At 38.5% G+C, this 21,493-nt stretch overlaps 1 protein-coding gene across 1 annotated transcript in view; it reads right to left on the reverse strand.

Moving 5' to 3' along the window:
- The window catches only part of SPAG1 (sperm associated antigen 1), a 94,333-nt gene that overhangs the window by 25,779 nt on the left and 47,061 nt on the right, over window positions 1-21,493 (reverse strand). Inside the window, exons 11-13 of the mRNA XM_036830754.1 lie at window positions 2,991-3,220; window positions 2,807-2,915; window positions 2,322-2,421 (exon numbers count right to left, since the gene is read on the reverse strand). Of these exons, the coding sequence (XP_036686649.1) occupies window positions 2,322-2,421; window positions 2,807-2,915; window positions 2,991-3,220 (439 nt within the window). The remainder of the gene's footprint in view (window positions 1-2,321; window positions 2,422-2,806; window positions 2,916-2,990; window positions 3,221-21,493) is intronic.

Genomic DNA, 21,493 nt, shown 5'->3' on the forward strand with positions numbered 1-21,493 from the left:
GGGCCTGCAGCCACTGAGCTCCTCAAACACGCCTCAGGCTCCCAACAGCTGCTCTCCATAAGCCCCTGGGAAAGAGCTCAAGGGAAGTGCTTCGGAGTAGGCCCCAGGAGTGTAGACACTTAAAATCAAAGACTTTTCCCCAAAAATGCATACAAAGTTATTTCATAGGTTCCCCCTCTCCCTTATTTTAAACTTTGCCCCGGGGAGTTTTTCTTTTTCGCTGTTTGAATCCTGCTACCACTTGTTTTGTAATAAGCGCTCCTGCAACAGGAAACAACTCTCCAACAGGAGCAAAGATAATTAACTGAAAAACTAAAAAATAGGCTCCCTTTAAAATGTATGTAATCTTTTTGAGGTGAAAACAGTCATCCTTCTGCTAATAATTGGTTCCTAGTTTATACAGATTTAAATACAGCCATATTTCAACATGTTCGCATAAGTAAATCATGGTTTCCCTGGCACTGAAATGAGTTTGAGAATCGCTGCTTTGGAGTAAAATCACCCCATGCCCTTATGTTAAGACTCATACACCAGGTATCAAAGAAAACATCTAAGTAAGTCGGTTTCTAGAAAGGTCAGTACTGACCAGCAGAGCCAGATTCCTCGGCCTAGAACACAGCTCTTAACTAAGGACACCTTACCTAAACCACCACCCACCTCCCTCCCTCCCCTGCAGGCAATCTCCCGCTCTCCTCCAGGGCAAACCTCCATTCTAGCGCCCGCCCCCACTCCTGACCCCAGAGTCTCCTCTGTGACTTCCTCCTGGGTCTACACTGAAACACATTTTAGCAAGAAAATGTCTGCCACCTTACTCTCTCTCACTTAAGGATAAAGTGAGTCCGCTGTTTTTAACTAGAGTCCTGAACTCACTCACTGAAGGAAGACCTAAGACAAGTCTGAAGGGTAATGTATTACCATCACACACTTGAACTGAAAGGTTCTTAGCTGCAAGTCACAACGTGCCTGATAATCTGCAAATACACGTGGTCTGTTGTTAGTTATGGGCAGCGGTAAATGTTTAACAACTGGCTCTCCTGAGAAAAAGGTCCAGATTTGGGGTATTTGCCAATTTTCATGGTATTAGTAGTCCTCCAACCATGGCAGATTCCAACTACCAACTTGACTTCAACCAACTCACAAGATCCTGAAAACGTAACAATTAGCTAGTGTGAGCAAGCACAGCAGTAGGTGGGGTCTAGAGTCAGACCAAAGTGAATATAAATACTACTGATTTTAAATCTTAATATGTAAAATTGGCAAAAAATCCAAGCAGCTCACGGCCTTCTTTTTAAACTGCAGGCACAGATACCAGCAAGATTTTATCCATATCAATAAACTGATACTATCAATGGAAAAAAAAATTGTTTACCTTATAATCAAGGTGTCCACATATGCTATTGTCCAAACTAGGGCTTCTGAGAGTGAAAGGGGGTGATATTAACAATTATACCAGACTACCGGAGTAAACCAAAACTGTGAAGGTTAAACCAGTACATATGGCTTCTTATGTTTTAGATGCACTAATAGTAGCTTCCTTCCAAAGGGCTCCTGAAGCAGGCTTATTATTTAATGGTAAAACGATACTTTTTATTCATGTAAATATATTCATCCATCTCAGCAAGTAACTTGTTGAGTACCATGGGTGACTAATGTGCTTGAGGGATGCAACACTATAATACATGCTTCTTGACCTCAGGGAGCTTAAAATCCAATGCAGTGGATGACATAAGTACCTACAGGTGTGAGAGTGACAGTGCAAGCATTACAGCCATGCAGATGACCAGGGAGCCTGAGGTGACGAGGAAAGCAGAGAGGATGGGGAAGCTGAAGAGGAAGGATTTCTGAAAAGCAAAGATGTGCAGAGGGCATTATAGATATGGACCAAATGGGAGCAGAAAGCTTTTTCGGGGGGCAGTGTGGTGACAGAGGAGGTTATAATTATCTAGAAGACCATACTGAGCCACTGAACACCCGCTGAAACAGTCTGCACAAAATAATGCTTCCGGAAAAGCTATTCTGATGCCACAGTGGATTAGAGGAAGCAGAGAGACTAGTTAGAAGGCTTCTCCAGTACTCTGGGATTGATGTGAAAAAGGGTATGAATTAAGGTGATAGCAGTGGAAGTGAAAAAAGTTTGCACAATCTTCTATAATTGTCTTCATATATGTGAAAGGATTTACGAGTTCTATGTATTAACCAATTAACACATCTTAAATGTCTTAAGAAATTAGACTCTTATGCAGAAAATTTACTATATTAAATACTGCATTCATCACAGTGAAATGATAATCTCCTGACAAAGCTGAAAACGGGCAGTTTACCTGTTACAATCTTGAATGCAGCCACTGCAGTTTCCGTCTTTTAGATAACATGCTGCTCTATTTGAATATAAGATACTTAGATCATCTGCACTTCCACTTCCTAAAATCACAGTTAATTAAATACAGTTAAAATCCATTAGCGAAATCACAGTTCACCAGACGACTGAGGTCTCCCGCGGCACTGCAGTCCTACACCCCGCTGCTAATGCAGCTCCGAGGACCTCCCTGTGCCCGCAGTGGCCACAGAGGCCAAGCCCGTAAGGGACCGCTGCAACCGTGCCCGGCCCGGGCACACGCTACGCGTTCCAAGGTACAGCTCCCGAAGGTGGAGTCGCTCCCGCCCTGCCCTCGGTTACTGGGAAGGAACCTACAGGGCGAGCGCCTGTCATTCGGGAGGTGGCCCGCGCCTCTCCCGCGGTGGCCCCTTCAGGTCCCGCGAGCCGCAGCCCGAGGGGCCAGGGACCCCGCGGGCGCAGCTCACTCACCTGCAGGCTCCAGCTGCGCGATCGCCGCCGAGTACCTGAGAGCCGCCTCGGCGAACTGCCCGTTTTTAAAGAGCTCGTTGCCCTGGCTCTTCAGGCCGGCGGGGCCGACCTGGACGGCGGGCGCCGTCGGCGGCGGCGCGCCAGGTCCGGGGGACGCGCCGGGCCCAGGGGGCGCGCTGGCCGCGGGGTCCCCGGCGCCCCGCCCGCCGCCCGGGTGCCCACTGGCACCGCCCGCCGTCGCCGGGGCCCGCGGCCGGTCCCGCTTGTCCGCGCCGGCCTCCGGCGCCCGGCCCCGCCGCGGCGCGCCCGTCTCCGGCCGCCGGCCGCCCTCGCTCTTGCCCGTCAGCTTCTTCTGGATGTTGCCCATGGCGCGCGGCTCGGCGGCGCGCCCGGCTGGCGCCGGCTCCGCGGCCTCTGTGGGGAGTGGATGCGGGAAGTGAGCATTTGCATCATCGCGAGCAACTACCAGGGAGGCCGCGGCGGTGCCGGCGCAGGGGCGGGGTCGCGGGAGAAGCCGGGCAGAGTGGGCCCGCCCCTCGGGCGGAATCCGGCGGTTCCGGCGCCTTTGGGGGGCCGGTCTGCCCAGAGAGTTAACAGCGGAGGCCGCGCTCCGAGCCCTAGTGACTTCCCGGGCTAGGGACGGAAGCCAACCCCGGATTTAACTCTTCAAACGCTGAAGAGCTTGGTACGTGAAAACCGGCATTTCAAAATCATTCCATTCATCAAAGCATACGTGTCGAGGTAGGTCTTACAAAATATGTACTTTTCTTCCATTTACAGTTTAGAAGTGAATGAATGAAGTTACTAAAACTTGAATATAATAATTGCACCCAAAGTTAGGGCACCCTTTCCTTATGTTAAGGGACTGGGAGAAGATAATTTGAAAAAAAAAAAAAAATCCAAGCGATTTCTAAGCCATTTAAAAATGATTTTAGCAAAGAACTCACATAAAACAGGCACCTAGTTTTTAAAGTGAACCTTAAAAAGACAGTAAAATTTCCAGTACAATACCTTATTCAAATTTAAAAATTCCTTTTATGTTGATTGAAAGATTTCAGGTACTTATCAGAGCTTTAATAATTGATTATTGAATTGATATTTAAATAGGCAAATGATGCATAAATATTTCATTGATGGGTGTCTTAATATTTAAAACAAAGCAATTCATCATTTCAAAGCACTAAATGCAGAGACTTCCCAGCTTTCTCTTGTAACAAATTCTAATCTGATTTTTAATGAATCTATTTCCCATTCTGTTTCATGAATGGTAAAGCCAGAATTTGAAGCACAAAAACAGAGGAAGTAGAAAACCACTAGTACTTAAATAAAAATCAGTGGATGGATGATCACCTTAAGGCAAGCAATGAGTATAAAAACACACTAATTAATAAATACAGTTTTCTATACAGCAGAATAACATCCAATTTTGGATCACTAACCAAAAGGGGCTTAACAATAAAAAGATGATCTTATTATAGTGATAAATCCCCAGACTGGACCCAGAGGAAGGCTCCAGTACTCTTCATCTGGTATCTGCTGCTCAAGTCCCACCCAGCATAAAAATGGATGGAAGCTTAAGTCAGTGTCAGTAGAAACGATGGACAGCTAGTATTATTTTCTATTCCCTTTTATGTCTGACCAATACTATTACTAAATAGCTGCCATTTATTTAGAACTTAATATGGGTCAAGACCTTTACATACATTATCATTTTTCATTATCATTAATCTTCATACCAAGTATTGTCCCCACATTACAAATGAAGCAAGAGAAACACAAGGAAGAAGCTAAGGAATTCTCTCAAGTATGAAGAGCTAGAAACCAACATAACTGAGATTCAAATGAAATGAATGCTGTACCTCTTTCCTTAAGACTGAAATGCCCCTTAACATTTCCCTGCAAAGGTAAGCAGAGGCCTGAACATGAAAGACCTGTGAGTCCTGTTGGGTATTTAACTACCTGTGGGACATTCCAGAGGAGTTGTTCAGGAGGTGGCTCCAAATGTAGATCAGAGGAGGCCTTATCCAGAGACACTGACTTGGGGTTGCTGGCATAAAAAGGATCACTGAAGTTTGAGTGTGAATGGAGTCACCGAGATCTTTCAAAGGATCCCTAAGAAATAAAACACTTAAAGGATGATGAGAATCTCCAGTGGAGATGGAGGAGTACCTAGAAATGAGAGAGAAAACAGGAGGGTGTACTGCCTCAGAAACCAAGAAGAAAGAGTATTTCAGGGAGAAAGGAGTCAACAGTAACTAATATCAAAGGAAGGAATGGGCAAGAGTTTTGACTGCATAAGGACTAAAGAAAATCATTAGATCTAAAGACCACAAAGACTTCAGTACCCTGGGGTGGGGTGGTTTGGGTAGCTGGTAGATACAAAAATCCTCAATGAAATACTAGCAAACTGTTAAAAGGATTATACATCATGACCAAGTGGGATTTATATCAGGAATGGAAGAGTAGTTCAACAGTAGAAAATCAATCTATGCAACACATGACATTAAAGGACAAGGGGAAAAACTGACACCGTCATAACTGACACTGAAAAGGAACTTGACAAAATCCAACACCCTTTCATGATAAAAACACTCAGAAAACTAAGAAGAGAAGTAAAATTTCTCAACATGATGAAGTACTTTTATGAAAAACAGCTAACATCATACTCAATAGTGAAATCCTGAAAGCTTTCCCCTGAAGCTCAGGAACAAGACAAAGATTCTGTTTTCACTGCAGCTACTCAACATTGTACTGGAAGTTGTAGCCTGATCAATTAGACAAGAAAAAGAAATAAAAGACATATATATTGGAAAGAAAAAAGTAAAACTATCTCTATTCATAGATGACATGATTATCTACAGAGATGACATGATTATGTCATAGATGACATGATTATATACAGATTATCTATCTATATATACCTATATATATATATAAATGTACATATATTCCCAAAGAATACACACACACACAAACAACTACTAGAGCTAATAAGCAAATTCAGTGATTTCAGGGTACAAGATCAACATGAAAAATCAGTTGTTTCTATAAATTAGCAATGAAAAATCCTGAAAGGAAATTACAAAAATAATTCCATTTACAATAGCATCCAAAGGAATAAAATATTTAGGAATAAATTTAACCAAGGCAGCAAAAGACTTGTATAATAAATATTGCTGAAAGAAATTAAATAAATGGAAAAACATCTCTTGATCATGGATAGGAAGACTTAATGTTGTTAAAATATTAATACTATACAAAGCAGTCTACAGATTCAACATAATCCCTATCAAAACTCCACAGCTTTTTGGGAAGAAATGGAAAAGCTGATCCTCAAATTCATGTGGACTTTCAAGGGGCCTAGAATAGCCAAAACAATCTTGAAAAAGAGAACAAAATCAAAGGACTTACACTTCAGATTTCAAAACTTATGGAAAGCTACAGTAATCAAAACAGTGTGGTACGACATAAGGATAGACATATAAACCAATGAAATAGAGAGTCCAGAAATAAACCCATACATCTATGGCCACGTGATTTTTTTTTTTAGGGTAAAATATGTTTGAATTTTTATCAAATGCAAATCAATGAAACCTCTAAAAACCACAGCTTTGGACCATGTCAGTCAGTTAGGTGGTTTTTTTGTTTGTTTGTTTTAATACATCTTTATTATTTTTTTTTTGAGGTATAGTTGATTTACAATATTATATAAGTTTTAGGTGTACAAAATAGTGATTCACAATTTTTAAAGGTTATATTCCATTTATAGTTATTATAAAATATTGGCTATATTCCCTGTGCTGTATAACATACCCTTGTAGCTTATTTATTTTATACATAGTACTTTGTACCACTTAATCCAATACTCCTACCTTGTCCCTCCCTGCTTTCCTCTCCCCTCTGGTTTGTTCTCTATGTCTGTAAGTCTGTTTCTTTTTTGTTATATCCACTATTTTATTTTATTTTTTAAATTCCACATATAAGTTTTATCATATAGTATTTCTCTGACTTATTTCACTAGGCATAATACCCTCCAACTCCATCCATGTTGTTGCAAATGGCAAAATTTCACTCTTTTTTTAAGACTGAGTAGTAGTCCAATGTGTGTGTGTGTGTGTGTGTGTGTGACATTTTCTTTATCCATTCATCTGTTGATGGACACCAGTTGTTTCCATATCCTAGCTATTGTAAATAATGCTGCTATGAACACTGGGGTGCATATATCTTTTCGAATTAGTGTTTTCTTTTTTTTTTTTTTTAACATCTTTATTGGAGTATAATTGCTTTACAATAGTGTGTTAGTTTCTGCTGTATAACAAAGTGAATCAGCTATACATATACATATATCCCCATATCTCCTCCCTCTTGTGTCTCTCTCCCACCCTCCCTATCCCACCCCTCTAGGTGGTCACAAAGCACCGAGCTGATCTCCCTGTGCTATGCAGCTGCTTCCCACTAGCTATCTATTTTACATTTGGTAGTGTATATATGTCCATGCCACTCTCTCACTTCATTCCAGCTTACCCTTCCCCCTCCCCATGTCCTCAAGTCCATTCTCTACATCTGCATCTTTATTCCTGTCCTGCCCCTAGGTTCTTCAGAACCATTTTTTTTTAGATTCCATATATATCTGTTAGCATACGGTATTTGTTTTCATTTTATTTGAATATATACCCTGGAATGGAATTGCTGGATCATATGGTAGTTCTATTTTTAGTTTTTTGAGAAACCCCCATACCATTTTCCACAGTGGCTATACCAATTTACAGTCCCACCAACAGTGCACAAGGGTTACATTTTCTCCACATCCTTGCCAACATTTGCTCTTTGCGGTCTTTTTGGTGATAGCCATTCTGAAAGATGTGAGGTGATATCTCATTGTGGTTTTGATTTGCATTTCTCTGATGATTAATGATGTTGGTCATCTTTTCATGTGCCTGTTGGCCATTTGTATATCTCCTTTGGAAAAATGTCTATTCAGATCTTCTGCCCAGTTTTTAATCAAGTTGTTTGTTTTGACATGGGTTGTTGGAGCTGTTTGTATATGTTGGATATTAACCCCTTATCGATCTTATCATTTGCAAATATCTTCTGCCATTCAGTAGGTTGTCTTTTTGTTTTGTTGGTGGTTTCCTTTGCTGTGCAAAAGCTTTTTAGTTTAATTAGGTCCCATTTGTTTATTTTCGCTTTTGTTTCCTTTGCCTTAGGAGACAGATCCAAAAAAATATTGCTACAACTTATGTGAAAGGATGTTTTGCCTATATTTTCTTCAGGAGTTTTATGGTTCCTGGTCTTACATTTAGGTCTTTAATCCATTTTGAGTTTATTTTTGTATATGGTGTTAGAAAATATTCTAATTTCATTCTTTTACATGGAGCTGTCTAGTTTTCCCAGTACCGCTTATTGAAGAGACTGTCTTTTCTCCATTATATATTCTTGCCTCCTTTGTTGTAGATTAATTGACCATAAGTGTGTGGATATGGCCAACTGATTTTTGACAAAGGTGCCAAGTCCATTCAATGAGGAAAGAATAGTTTCTTTAACAAATGGTGTTAGGACAACTAGATTTCTACATGTCAAAAAACAACAACAAAAACAAAAACAAAAAAATCAAAGCTAAGTTGGACTCCTTCCTACCTCAACTAATCAAAATAAATCAATGACATAAATATAAGAGCTAAAACCCAACACTCTTAGAAGAAAACATAGGAGTAAATCTACATGACCTTGGATTTAACAGTGGATTTTTTTTTTTTTTTTTTGGCCACACCACGTGGCATGCGAGATCTTAGTTCCCTGACCAGGGATCGAACCCATGCCCCCTGCATTGGGAGCACGGAGTCTTAACCACTGAACCACCAGGGAAGTCCTAACAGTGGATTTTTATATATGACACCAAAGGTATAAGTAACAAAAGTAGATAAATTGGACTTCATCAAAATTAAAAACTTTTGTGCATCAGAGGATATTATCAAGAAAGTTAAAAACCCCACAGAATGGGAGAAATTATGTTCAAATCAAGTATCTGATAAGGGTCTAATGTCCAGAATACATAAATAACAGTTACAATGCAACAATAAAAAGACAGCCTAATTTTAAAATGGGCAAAGGACTTGAATAAACATTTCTCCAAAGAAGATATACAAACGGCTAATAGGCACATGGAAAACGGTCAACATAATAAGTCATTAGAGAAATCCAAATCAAAACCATAAGGAGTTACCACTTTACACCCATTAGGATGGTTATACTCAAAGAGGCAAAACATAACAAGTGTTTGCAAGAATGTGGAGGAATTGGAATCCTTATATATTGCTGGTAAGAATATAAAATGGTGTAAACACTTTGGAAAACAGTCTTGCAGTTCCTCTAGAAGTTAAACATAGAGTTACCATATAACCCAGTATTCCGCTCTTAAGTATATACCCCCCAAAGTTAAAAACATATGTACATGCATAGACACAAACAAAAATACTTGTACATGAATGTTCACAAAAGCATTATTCATAATAGCCAAAAAGTGGAAACAACCCAAATGTCCATCAACTGATTAATGAAAAAAGAAAATGTGATATTATCAATGCAAGAATATTGTTTTTCCATAAAAAGGAGTGAGGTACTAAGACATTGGTCTTAGTAATATTTTTTTTGGATATGTCTCCTCAGACAAGGGAAACAAAAGTAAAAACAAACAAATGGGACTACATCAAACTAAAAAGCTTTTGCACAGCAAAGGAAACTATGAAAAAATGAAAAGGCCACCTACTGAATGGGAGAAGATATTTGTAAACAATATATCCGATGAGTTAGTATTCAAAATATCCAAACAACTCATATAACTCATAGCAAAAAAACCCAAACAACCCAGTTAAAAAATGGGCATAGGATCTGAATAAACATTTTTCCGAAAAAGACACACAGATGGCCAACAGGCACATGAAAAGATGCTCAAAATCGTTAATCATCAGAGATTAAAAAGACAATGAGCTATCACCTCACACCTTGCAGAATGGCTGTTATCAAAAAGACAACAAATAATAAGTGTTAGTGAGGACGTAGAGTAAGTGTAACCCTTGTACACTCTTGGTGGGAATGTGAATTGGTACAGCCAGTATGGAAAACAGTATGGAGATTCCTCAAAAAATTAAAAACAGAACTACCATACAATCCAACAATTCCACTCCTGGGTATTTATCTGAAGAAAACAAAAACACTAATTAGAAAAGATATACAGACCTCTATGTTCATTGCAGCATTATTTACAATAGCCAAAATACGGAAGCAACCTAAGTGCCCACTAATAGATGAATGGATAAAGAAGATGTAGCATACATATATAAATAAATATACATAAAATATATAATAGAATATTACTCAGCCATAAAAAAGAATGAAATCTTGCCATTTGTGACAACAGGATAGATGTAGAGGGTATTATGCTTAGTGAAATAAGTCAGACAGAGAAAAACAAATACTGTATGATTTCACTTATATGTGGAATGTAAAAACTAAACAAATGAACAAACATAAAACAGAAACAGAGTCATAGATACAGAGAACAAACAGATGGTTGCTGGAGGGGAAGGGGCTGAGGGGAAGGGGCTGAGGGAAAGAGAGAAAAAGCTGAGGGAGATTAAGAAGTAAAAACTTGCACCTGCAAAAATAAATGAGTCACAGGTATGAAATGTACAGTATGGAGAATATAGTCAATAATTATGTAATATCTTCATATGGTGACAGATCATAGCTAGACTTACTGTGGTGATCATTTTGAAATGTATAGAAATACAAAATCACTAAGTTGTTTAGCAGGAACTAACATGTTGTCAGTCAATTATACTTCGAAACCAAATAAACAAGCTCATAGAAAAAAAGATCAGATTTGTGGTTACCAGAGGTGGGGAATGAGGGGAGGGGGAAATGGATGAAGGCAGTCAAAAGGTACAAATTTCCAGTTATAAGATAAATAAGTACTAGGGATGTAATGTACAACATGATAAACATAATTAACACTTTTATATATGAAAGTTGTTGAGAGAATAAATCCTAAGAGTTCTCATCATAAGGAAAAAATTTTTTTTTCTATTTTAAAAATGTTGCATCTATATGAGATGATGGATGCTTTCTAAACTTACTGTGATAATCATTTCATGATGTATGTGAGGAAAATCATTATGCTGTATGCCTTAAACTTTATACAGTGCTAATGTCAGTTATATATTAATAAAACTGGAAGAAAAAAAAAAAAAGAACGAAGTACTGATACATACTTCAACACTTCAACATGGATAAACCTTGAAAACATTATGCTGAGTGAGAGAAGCCAGACACAAAAGGCCACATCTTGTATGATTCCATTTACATGAGATATTCAGAATAAGCAAATCCGTAGAGACAGAAAGTGGATTAGTAGTTGCCAGGGGAAAGGGAGATGGGAGTGACTGCTAATGGGAATGGGATTTCTTTTTGTGATGATAAAAATGTTCTGGAATTAGACAGTCGTGATGATTGTACAACCTTGTAAGTATACTAAAATCTACTGAATTTGTAAAGGATGAATTTTATGATATATGAATTATATCTCAAGTTTTTAAAAAGAATGCTTATTTTACCTTACCCTTGACAACAAAGAATACTTTTTTTTTTCCATCTTGGTCAATTTGATGGGAGAAAAAAAAAATCTATATTTAACTTTCATCTTTTTATTAGCAATACAAAAATGTATTGATCATTTAATTTCTTCATTAGTGATTTCTCTGTTCCTATGCTTTGTTCATTTTGGTACTAGGCTCTTTAACTTGGTCTTGTGGTTTTATAAAAGCTTTTCATATTTAAGGTCATTAACCCTTTGCCATTTTACTAATTTGTCATTTGCCTTTTATTTTTTTTATGGCATCTGTCTTATACAAGTTTTTAATTTTTACATAATCAAAATAATTCGTCTTTCTCCTTATGATTTTGTCTGTTGTTTTAACTCTTTGAAATCCCCACCCTTCCACCCTCCTGATCCCACCAATTCTAGGACAAGAGAAATATTTACATTTTATTCTTCTGTTTGTCAATGACTGTTTAATTTTCTTATATTTCATTTTTAAGTGGAGAATAAGCAACAACACTACAAGGGAGTCTAGAGCCTTACTTTCCTCTGACGGCCACTTCTAAATATTCTCTACTAGGGAAGGAAAACACAAATAGGGAAGTTTCCGAGAAAGCCCATAAACTCAAATCCCAGATCCAATCGGCCTGGCGAGGACAGGTATTTCTTCATAGCAGTCCTCAAAAGGACAGGTGAAGAAAGCCTATCAATTGTCTTATCTCAGTACCTGATAGAGTAGGTGCTCAGTAACTGTCAGCTATTAAATTAAACCCATTGGTTATGTTGCACCTCAGTCTGGATGAACTGGGCCTGGCCCACCCAGGTGGAGCCCGTGGGGGAGCAGCATTATCAGCCGAGGATAGAACACCCTAATTGCTGCATTTTCCCATGGTCTTCAGGGCTCCCTGCATCATACCCCATAATGACTAAGAATTCTTTCTTGGAACGTGGTGGGAGGGGAACCACAGGCAAAGATTCCAGTTTGATAACCTCCCTCTGGGCTTTCACATTATTTTCCTAAAAGTGACTTGGGTTTCTCCTGTCTTGTCCAAGGCTCCAGGACCTCTTTTTACATATTATCTAACAATGGAACTTGGTAAAAATGAACATAATATAGTCCCATTGTTCTTACTTCATCTTAAAAGCACTACTTCTGGGCTTCCAGCCATTTAACCTACCTAATCTTGATTTGCTTCTGATAAAAGGGAACTAACTGGTCTTAAAATTTATATCCTTCCTAATCAAGACATTTTTGTTTTCTGAATCTTGCATACTTTTATATATTCCCTAATCTACAAAATAATTATGGGGAGGCGGGCATGAATGACAGGATCAGAAATGGTTCTTTTAAAGCTCTGTCTGCTTGGAAATCTGAATGGGAATATTGCTTCCCTATGGGACTTACCTTAGGGATAACCACCTAATTCAGAGAGAAACATATCAATCTGTTAAGTGATATTACACTACAGTAATCCTAACTCAGATTTTTAATCATGGAACCATATGTATTACTAATTTTTGATTAGCCCTTTGCTGTTCATCTCTATTTGTGAAGAGGGCATTTTAGTATGTTTATTGAGAGGCAGCTGACACATAACATTGTTTAAGTTGTACAACATGGTGATTTGATACACATACATACTGCAGAATGATTACCACAATAAGGTTACTTAATACATCCATCACAGAACTACTATTATTTTTGTAATAAAAATATTTAAGATCTACTCTCTTAGCACCTTTCAAGTATATAATACAGTATTGTTAACTATAGTCATCATGCTATACCGAATCCCCAGAACTTATTCATCTTATAACTGTAAGTTTATTCCCTTTGACCAACTTCTCCCCAATACCTTCAACCCCTCAGCCCCTGGAAACCACCATTCTACTCTCTATTATTATGAATTTGGCTTTTTTAAGATTCCACACCATAAGAGGGATCATACAGTATTTGTCTTTCTCTGTCTGACTTATTTCACTTAGTACAATACCCTCAAGTTCCCTCCATGTTGTCACAAATGGCAGGATTTTCTTCTTTATTATGGCTGAATAATATTCGTGTGTGTGTGTGTGTTGTGTGTGTGTTTTATCACACTTTCTTTACTTATTCATCCTTTGGTGGACACTTAGATGTTTCCATATCTTGGTTATTGAGAATAATGCTGCAATGAACAATGGATATCTCTTCGAGATAGTGATTTCATTTCTTTTGGACATATACCCAGAAGTGGGATGGCTGGATCATATGGTAGTTCTACTTTTTAATTTTTTGAGGAACCTCCATACGTTTTCCATAGTGGTTATATTCCCACCAATAGTGTACAAGAGTTCCCTTTTCTCCATATCCTTGCTGACACTTGTGATCTCTTGTCTTCTTGTTGATGGCCATTCAAATAGGTGTGAGGTGATATCTCACTGTGGTTTTGCTTTGCATTTCCCTGATGATTAGTGATGTTGAGCACCTTTTCATGTACCTGTTGGCCATATAAATGTCTTCTCTGGAAAAATGTCTATTGAGTTCCTCTGCCCATTCTTTAATCAAAAATGATCATATTAGTCATTAACCCACTTGTTTCTCAACATACGTTCAACCTCTGGTAAGAGTTCTTAGTACAGTGTCAGCACAAGAGTGGATAAACACCAAATTATATCTGTTTCTTTGACAGTGTAGCCCAGTGATATTCAGCCTGGGTTTTATAGAACCTGTACTTCCTTAGTTGGTATCTAATAACCATGTTTAAGAGATAGACTTTGGAATCTCACAGATTTGGGGCCACATCCTAACCATATGACTTATAACCTGTGCAAATGTGGCAAATAACCTTTCTAAGCTTCTGTTTCCTAATCTATAAAAGTATGGATAATTATAGCTTCCTTGAGGATTAAGTGAAATAATATAAGTAAAGCACTTTCACAGTTCTTCCAAGTGTGCTAATTGTTTAAAAAAAAAAAAAAGTAATGAGAAGAGCAATTGCTGTCAAGATGGAGTAAACATAATCCACCCTGTCTCTCACACTGAATACAACTAAAAACCTGGGACAGAATTCATGGAGCAGTTATATGAGGACACTGAAAAGTAAATGGTAGCAGGCTGATTGGGGAAAGGAACTAGAATTGGAAATACCCCCCAAACAGCAGTGAGTTTCTCATTTTTCTTTCCTCTGATATCTCCTAGCCTGGGTTAAAGTCAGTTTAAAACCCAAAACTGTGCACTGGGTATGGAGAAAAAGAGCTTTAGGAGATCCCCTTTATTATTTATCTTAAGAAAAAAAAAAAAAGATAGTTGGCCCCTATGGGGAAATTCCCTATTTCTTTTTGTGTGTTTGTTTTGTTTTTCCTTTCTCTCCAATCCCAGCTCCCAGGCAGTCCTTCAGCAGCTGCAGTGGCAGTAGCAACCAAGTAGATAGCTAAGACTTTGAGGGAGAGGAACTCTTATCTCTGGTCAGAGAAACTGTGGTCCCAAAGATATCCCCATTGCTTTTTTTTTCTCTTTCTGTCCTCTTGCTGCTCAGTACTGGAGGCACATAGTCATGGGAAGTGTACAGTAGAATTAAAGTGTGGCTTTCTAGCCAAAGGAAGAGGAAGGAAAACCTCTGGGATCCCAAAAGAGTAGGGAAGAATCACTAAGAGGAGGGAACTTAAGAAAATAATTGCATAAAATTGTAACTGAAATGAGCTTACCCACCAGGTGATCCATATGCATAAATTTGACCTTAAACATCCTACCAAAAACTTTGAGAAGTGAATTCCAGGGGAAACCATTACCCAGGCCCCAGTTGGTCCTGGGGTAGGACAGATCCAAATAGTGCTGCAAAGGTTTTGAAACTAAACTGACATTAGAACCATAGTCCATGGAAGTCAGGTAGGATAACTGTTACCCAAAACTAACCAGATTGATCAACTGCTTTAAAATAAAAGTTCCCCATCAGATTTAAACAAAACTGAAAATCACATATAATAATATTAAAAATTGCTAATATACAGTACAAAATTCCTTACAAGTGAAGAAGAAAGAAAATCTCAACATGTGGCAAAGAAAAGGGCAATTAAGTAATACTAAACCCTGGATAACCAGATGTTATGAATTCTCAAACGAAGACTTTAAAGTGTCAATACTAACCATGCTCCAAGAAATAAAGGCAAACACTCTTAAAATGAATAGAAAGATTAAAAAGTTTTGCTGAAAAATAGAAGATTTCAAAATAAAGAACCAAATGAAAACATTACAATGGAAAAATACAATAACCAAGATAAAAAAATTCACCAAATGGCTATAATAATACAATTGAGATGAGAGGAAAAGGTCAGTGAACTTGAATATATAGATCAAGAGAAATTTTTCACTCTTAACAAGAGACAGGAAAAATAACTGGGGGAAAAAAAGAACAGAGCCTCAAAGTCTTGTAGAACAATACCAAAATACCAAATGGTCTAACAATTGTGTCATAATAGTCCCAGTAGGAAAGGAAAAATAGTGTTGTCCAGAAAAAAATTTGAAGAAATTAGGGCAGACAACTTCACAAATGTGGCAATGACATGAACTTATAGATTCAAGAATCTCAGCATACCCCAAAAGGATAAATTCAAAGAAATGCACATCAAGACATACCATAATCAAACTGCTAAAAAATAAAAACAAAGGAAAAAGTCTTGAAAGCATCCAGAGAAAAACAATGCATCAAATATAGGGGAACAACAATTTGAATAACAATGGATTTCTCATCAGAATCATGAAGGATAGAAGGCAGCAGGGCAAAATGTTTAAAACACTGAAAGAAAGAACTGTCAAACCATAATTCTATATCCTGCAAAAATATCCTTCAGAAATGAAGGTGAAATAAAGACATCCTCAGTGAAGGAAAACTAAGAGAATTCATCTCTAGCAGACATTCTTTAAAAGAAATGCTAAAGGAAATACTTCATATGTAAAGGAAATGATAGCAGGAAGAAACTTGTACCATTAGGAATGAAGGAAGAACAATAGAAATGATAAATATCTGAGTAAATAAAAGACTGTTTTTTTCTCCTCTTAAATTCTTTAAAAAATGTAGAGAGGTTGAAAGCAGAAAGCATAACATTGTCTAATGGGGTTTCCAATGAATGTAGATATAACACATATGATAACTACAACATAAAGACAGGGGATAAAGGGACTGATTTAGTGGTAAGATTTTTTTTTTCCTACATTCCACTGGAAGTGGTAAAATATTAATTCTAAGTAAAATGTGGAAAGTTAAGTATGTATATATAAATTCCTAGTGGGGCCACTAAAATAATGTACAAAGATATATAGTAAAAAACACAATCAATATATTAAAATGTAAAACTAAACAATATTTAAGTAACCCAAAAGAAGGTATAAAAGAAAAAAAGTTGAACAAAAAACAGAGGGAAGAAACAGAAAAACAAATAATACAATGTTAGACCTACTACAAACATCATTAATTGTAACTGGTGTACATATACCAGTTATAAGACAAGAGTTAGTAAGATTAAAAACAAGACCCAACTATTTACTGCCTAATAGAAAACCACCTTAATTATATAGGTAGGTTAAAGTAAAAGCCTAGGAAAATATACACTGTGAAAATATTAATCCAAAGAGAGCTGAAATAGCTATATTACTGTCAGACAAAGCAGACTTAAAAGCAAGTAAAATTACCAAAGATAGAGAAACATTATATAATGATAAAAGGATCAACTGACCAACAAGTCACAGAAATCCTAAACGTGAATATTTCTAACAACAGAGCCTCAAAACACATGAAGCAAAAACTGGTAGAACTAAAAAGAGAAATGGACAAATCCACAACTGTAGACAACAATACTCCTCAATAAGGAATATAAAAGTAAGGAATATAACAAGTAAACAAAATCAGCAAGGATAAAGAACTAACTAAGCAGCACCATCAACCAATTAATTTAATTGACATTTATAAAACACGCCACCAAAAAACAGCAGAATAACATTCTTTTCAAGTGTACATGGAATATTCATCAAGAAATAATATATCCTATGTCATAAAAAAAGCCTCAACAAATTTGAAAGTAATAATGTAACACAAAGTGTATTCTCTGACCTTAACAAAGGTAAACTTTATGTTTTCTTATTTTTATTTTTTTTATTTCCATTCTTTTAAAAATTTTTTTATTTAAAAAAAAATTTTAACATCTTTATTGGAGTATAACTGCTTTACAATGGTGTGTTAGTTTCTACTGTATAACACGGAGGTAAACTTTAAATCAATAACAGAAAGATTACTGATGTCTCAAAAATTAGGAAATTAAATATGCCATATGGGTCAAAGAGGGAGCCTTGAAGGAAATTAGAAAATATTTCCAATTGAATGACAGTGAGAATACAACATATCAAAATGTATGGGATGCAGCTAATGCCACACTTAGAAGAAAGCATAGCATCAAATGCTTATATTAGGGAAAAAAGTTTCAAATCAACTTTCTAAGCTTCCATTTGAGAAACTATCTTAGAGAAAGAGGAGAAAAATAAACCCATAACAAACAAAAAGAAGGAAATGATAAAGAGCAGAAATCAATGAAACTGAAAAAGATAAAAAAGCAGAGAAGGGAGGAGACCTTCAAGATGGTGAAAGAGTAAGACGTAGAGATCACCTTCCTCCCCACAAATACATCAGAAATACATCTACATGTGGAACAACTCCTACAGAACAACTACTGAACGCTGGCAGAAGACCTCAGACCTCCCAAAAGGCAAGGAACTCCCCCACGTACCTGGGTAGGGCAAAAGAAAAAAGAAAAAGCAGAGACAAAAAATAGGGATGGGACCTGCACCAGTGGGAGGGAGCTGTGAAGGAGGAAAAGTTCCACACACTAGGAAGCCCCTTCGTTGGCGGAGACTGCGGGTGGTGGAGAGGGGGAGCTTCGGAGCCACGGAGGAGAGTGCAGCAATGGGTGCGGAGGGCAAAGGGGAGAGATTCCCGCACAGAGGATCAGTGCCGACCAGCACTCACTAGCCTGAGGAGGCTTGTCTGCTCACCCACCGGGACAGGTGGGGGCTGGGAGCTGAGGCTCGGGCTTTGGAGGTCGGATCCCAGGGAGGGGACTGGGGTTGGCTGCGTGAACACAGCCTGAAGGGGGCTAGTGCCCCACAACTAGCCGGGAGTCCGGGGGGAAAAGTCTGGAGCTGCCGAAGAGGCAAGAGACTTTTTCTTGCCTTGTTGTTTCACGGTGCATAAGGAGAGGTGATTCAGAGCACCGCCAAAACAAGCTCCAGAGACGGGTGTGAGCTGCGGCTATCAGCGCGGACCCCAGAGACAGGCATGAGACGCTAAGGCTGCTGCTGCAGCCACCAAGAAGCTTGTGTGCAAACACAGGTCACTATCCACACCTCCCCTCCCAGGAGCCTGTGCAGCCCACCACTGCCAGGGTCCCGTGATCCAGGGACAACTTCCCCAGGGGAACACACAGCATGACTCAGGCTGTTGCAACGTCATGCCGGCCTCTGCCGCTGCAGGCTCGCCCCGCATTCCGTACCCCTCCGTTCCCCTGGCCTGAGTGAGCCAGAGCCCCCTAATCAGCTGCTCCTTTAACCCCGTCCTGTCTGAGCGAAGAACAGGTGCCCTCAGGCGACCTACATGGAGAGGCGGAGCCAAATCCAAAGCTGAACCCCTGGAGCTGTGCGAACAAAGAAGAGAAAGGGAAATCTCTCCCAGCAGCCTCAGGAGCAGCGGATTAAATCTACACAATCAACTTGATGTACCCTGCATCTGTGGAATACCTGAAAAGACAAAAAAATCATCCCAAACTGAGGCAGTGGACTTTGGGAGCAACAATATATATATACTTTTCCTTTTTCTCTTTTTGTGAGTTTGTATGTGTATGCTTCTGTGTGTAATTTTGTCTGTACAGCTTTGCTTTTACCATTTGTCCTAGGGTTCTGACTGCCCTTTTTTTTTTTTAACTATGGTTTTTAGCGCTTCTTATCATTGGTGGATTTGTTTTCTGGTTTGGTTGCTCTCTTCTTTCTTTCTTTGCTTCTTTTTTTTCTTTTTTAACTTTTTAATTGTTTTTTATTTTTAATAATTATTTTTTATTTTAACAACTTTATTTTATTTTACTTTATTTTATTTTATTTTTTTCTTTCCTTTATTCTCCCTTTTATCCTGAGCCGTGTGGATGAGAAGATCTTGGTGCTCTGGCCATGTGTCAGGCCTGTGCCTCTGAGGTGGGAGAGCTGAGTTCAGGACATTGGTCCACCAGAGACCTCCCAGCTCCGTGTAATATCAAACAGCAAAAATCACCCAGAGATCTCCATCTCAGCGCCAAGACCCAGCTCCACTCAACGACCAGCAAACTCCAGTGCTGTACACCCTATGCCAAGATGGAACACAACCGCACCCACTAGCAGAAAGGCTGCCTAAAATCATAATAAGGTCACAGACACCCCAAAACACACCACCAGATGTGGAGCTGCCCACTAGAAAGACAAGATCCAGCCTCATCCACCAGAACACAGGCACCAGTCCCCTCCACCAGGAAGCCTACACAACCCACTGAACCAACCTTAGCCACTGAGGGCAGACACCAAAAACAATGGGAATTACGAACCGGCAACCTGCGAAAAGGAGACCTCAAACACAGTAAGTTAAGCAAAATGAGAAGACAGAGAAACACACAGCAGATGAAGGAGCGAGGTAAAAACCCACCAGACCAAACAAATGAAGAAGAAATAGGCAGTCTACCTGAAAAAGAATTCAGAGTAATGATACTAAAGATGATCCAAAATATTGGAAATAGAATGGAGAAAATACAAGAAACGTTTAACAAGGACCTAAAAGAACTAAAGAGCAAACAAACAATGATGAACAAAACAATAAATGAAATTAAAAATTCTCTAGAAGGAATCAATAGCAGAACAACGGAGGCAGAAGAATGGATAAGTTACATGGAAGATAAAAGAGTGGAAATAACTACTTCAGAGCAGAATAAAGAAAAAAGAATGAAAAGAATTAAGGACAGTCGCAGAGACCTCTGGGACAACATTAAACACACCAACAATCGAATTATAGGGGTCCCAGAAGAACAAGAGAAAAAGAAAACGACTGAGAAAATATTTGAAGACATTATAGTTGAAAACTTCCCTAACATGGGAAAGGAAAAGTTAATCAAGTCCAGGGAGTGCAGAGAATCCCATACAGGCTAAATCCAAGGAGAAACACGCCAGGACACATATTAATCAAACTATCAAAAATTAAATACAAAGGAAAAATATTAAAAGCAAAAAATAACATACAAGGAAATCCCCATAAGGTTAACTGCTGATCTTTCAGCAGAAACTCTTCAAGCCAGAAGGCAGTGACAGGACATATTTAAAGTGATGAAAGGGAAAAACCTACAGTCAAGATTACTCTACCCAGCAAGGATCTCATTCACATTTAATGGAGAAATTAAAATCTTTGCAGACAAACAAAAGCTAAGAGAATTCAGCACCACCAAACGAGCTTTACAACAAATGCTCAAGGAACTTCTCTAGGCAGGAAACACAGGAGAAAGGAAAGACCTATAATAACAAACACAAAAATTCAGAAAATGGTAATAGGAACATACATATCGATAATTACCTTAAATGTAAATGGATTAAATGCTCCAACCAAAAGACATAGACTGGCTGAATGCATACAAAAACAAGACCTATACATATGTTGTCTACAAGAGACCCACTTCAGACCTAGGGACACATACAGACTGAAAGGGGATGGAAAAAGATATTCCATGCAAATGGAAATCAAAAGTAAGCTGGAGTAGCAATTCTCATATCAGACAAAATGGACTTTAAAATAAAGACTATTACCAGAGACAAAGAAGGACACTACATAATGATCAAGGGCTCAAGCCAAGAAGAAGATATAACAATTGTAAATATTTATGCACCCAATATAGGAGCACCTCAATACATAAGGCAAATGCTAACAGCCATAAAAGGGGAAACTGACAGTAAGACAATCATAGTAGGGGACTTTATCACCCCTCTTTCACCAATGGACAGATCATCCAAAATGAAACTAAATAAAGAAACACAAGCTTTAAATGATACATTAAACAAGGTGGAC

Source organism: Balaenoptera musculus, chromosome 17 (genome assembly GCF_009873245.2).
Source record: "Balaenoptera musculus isolate JJ_BM4_2016_0621 chromosome 17, mBalMus1.pri.v3, whole genome shotgun sequence".
Taxonomy (NCBI): Eukaryota; Metazoa; Chordata; class Mammalia; order Artiodactyla; family Balaenopteridae; genus Balaenoptera; species Balaenoptera musculus.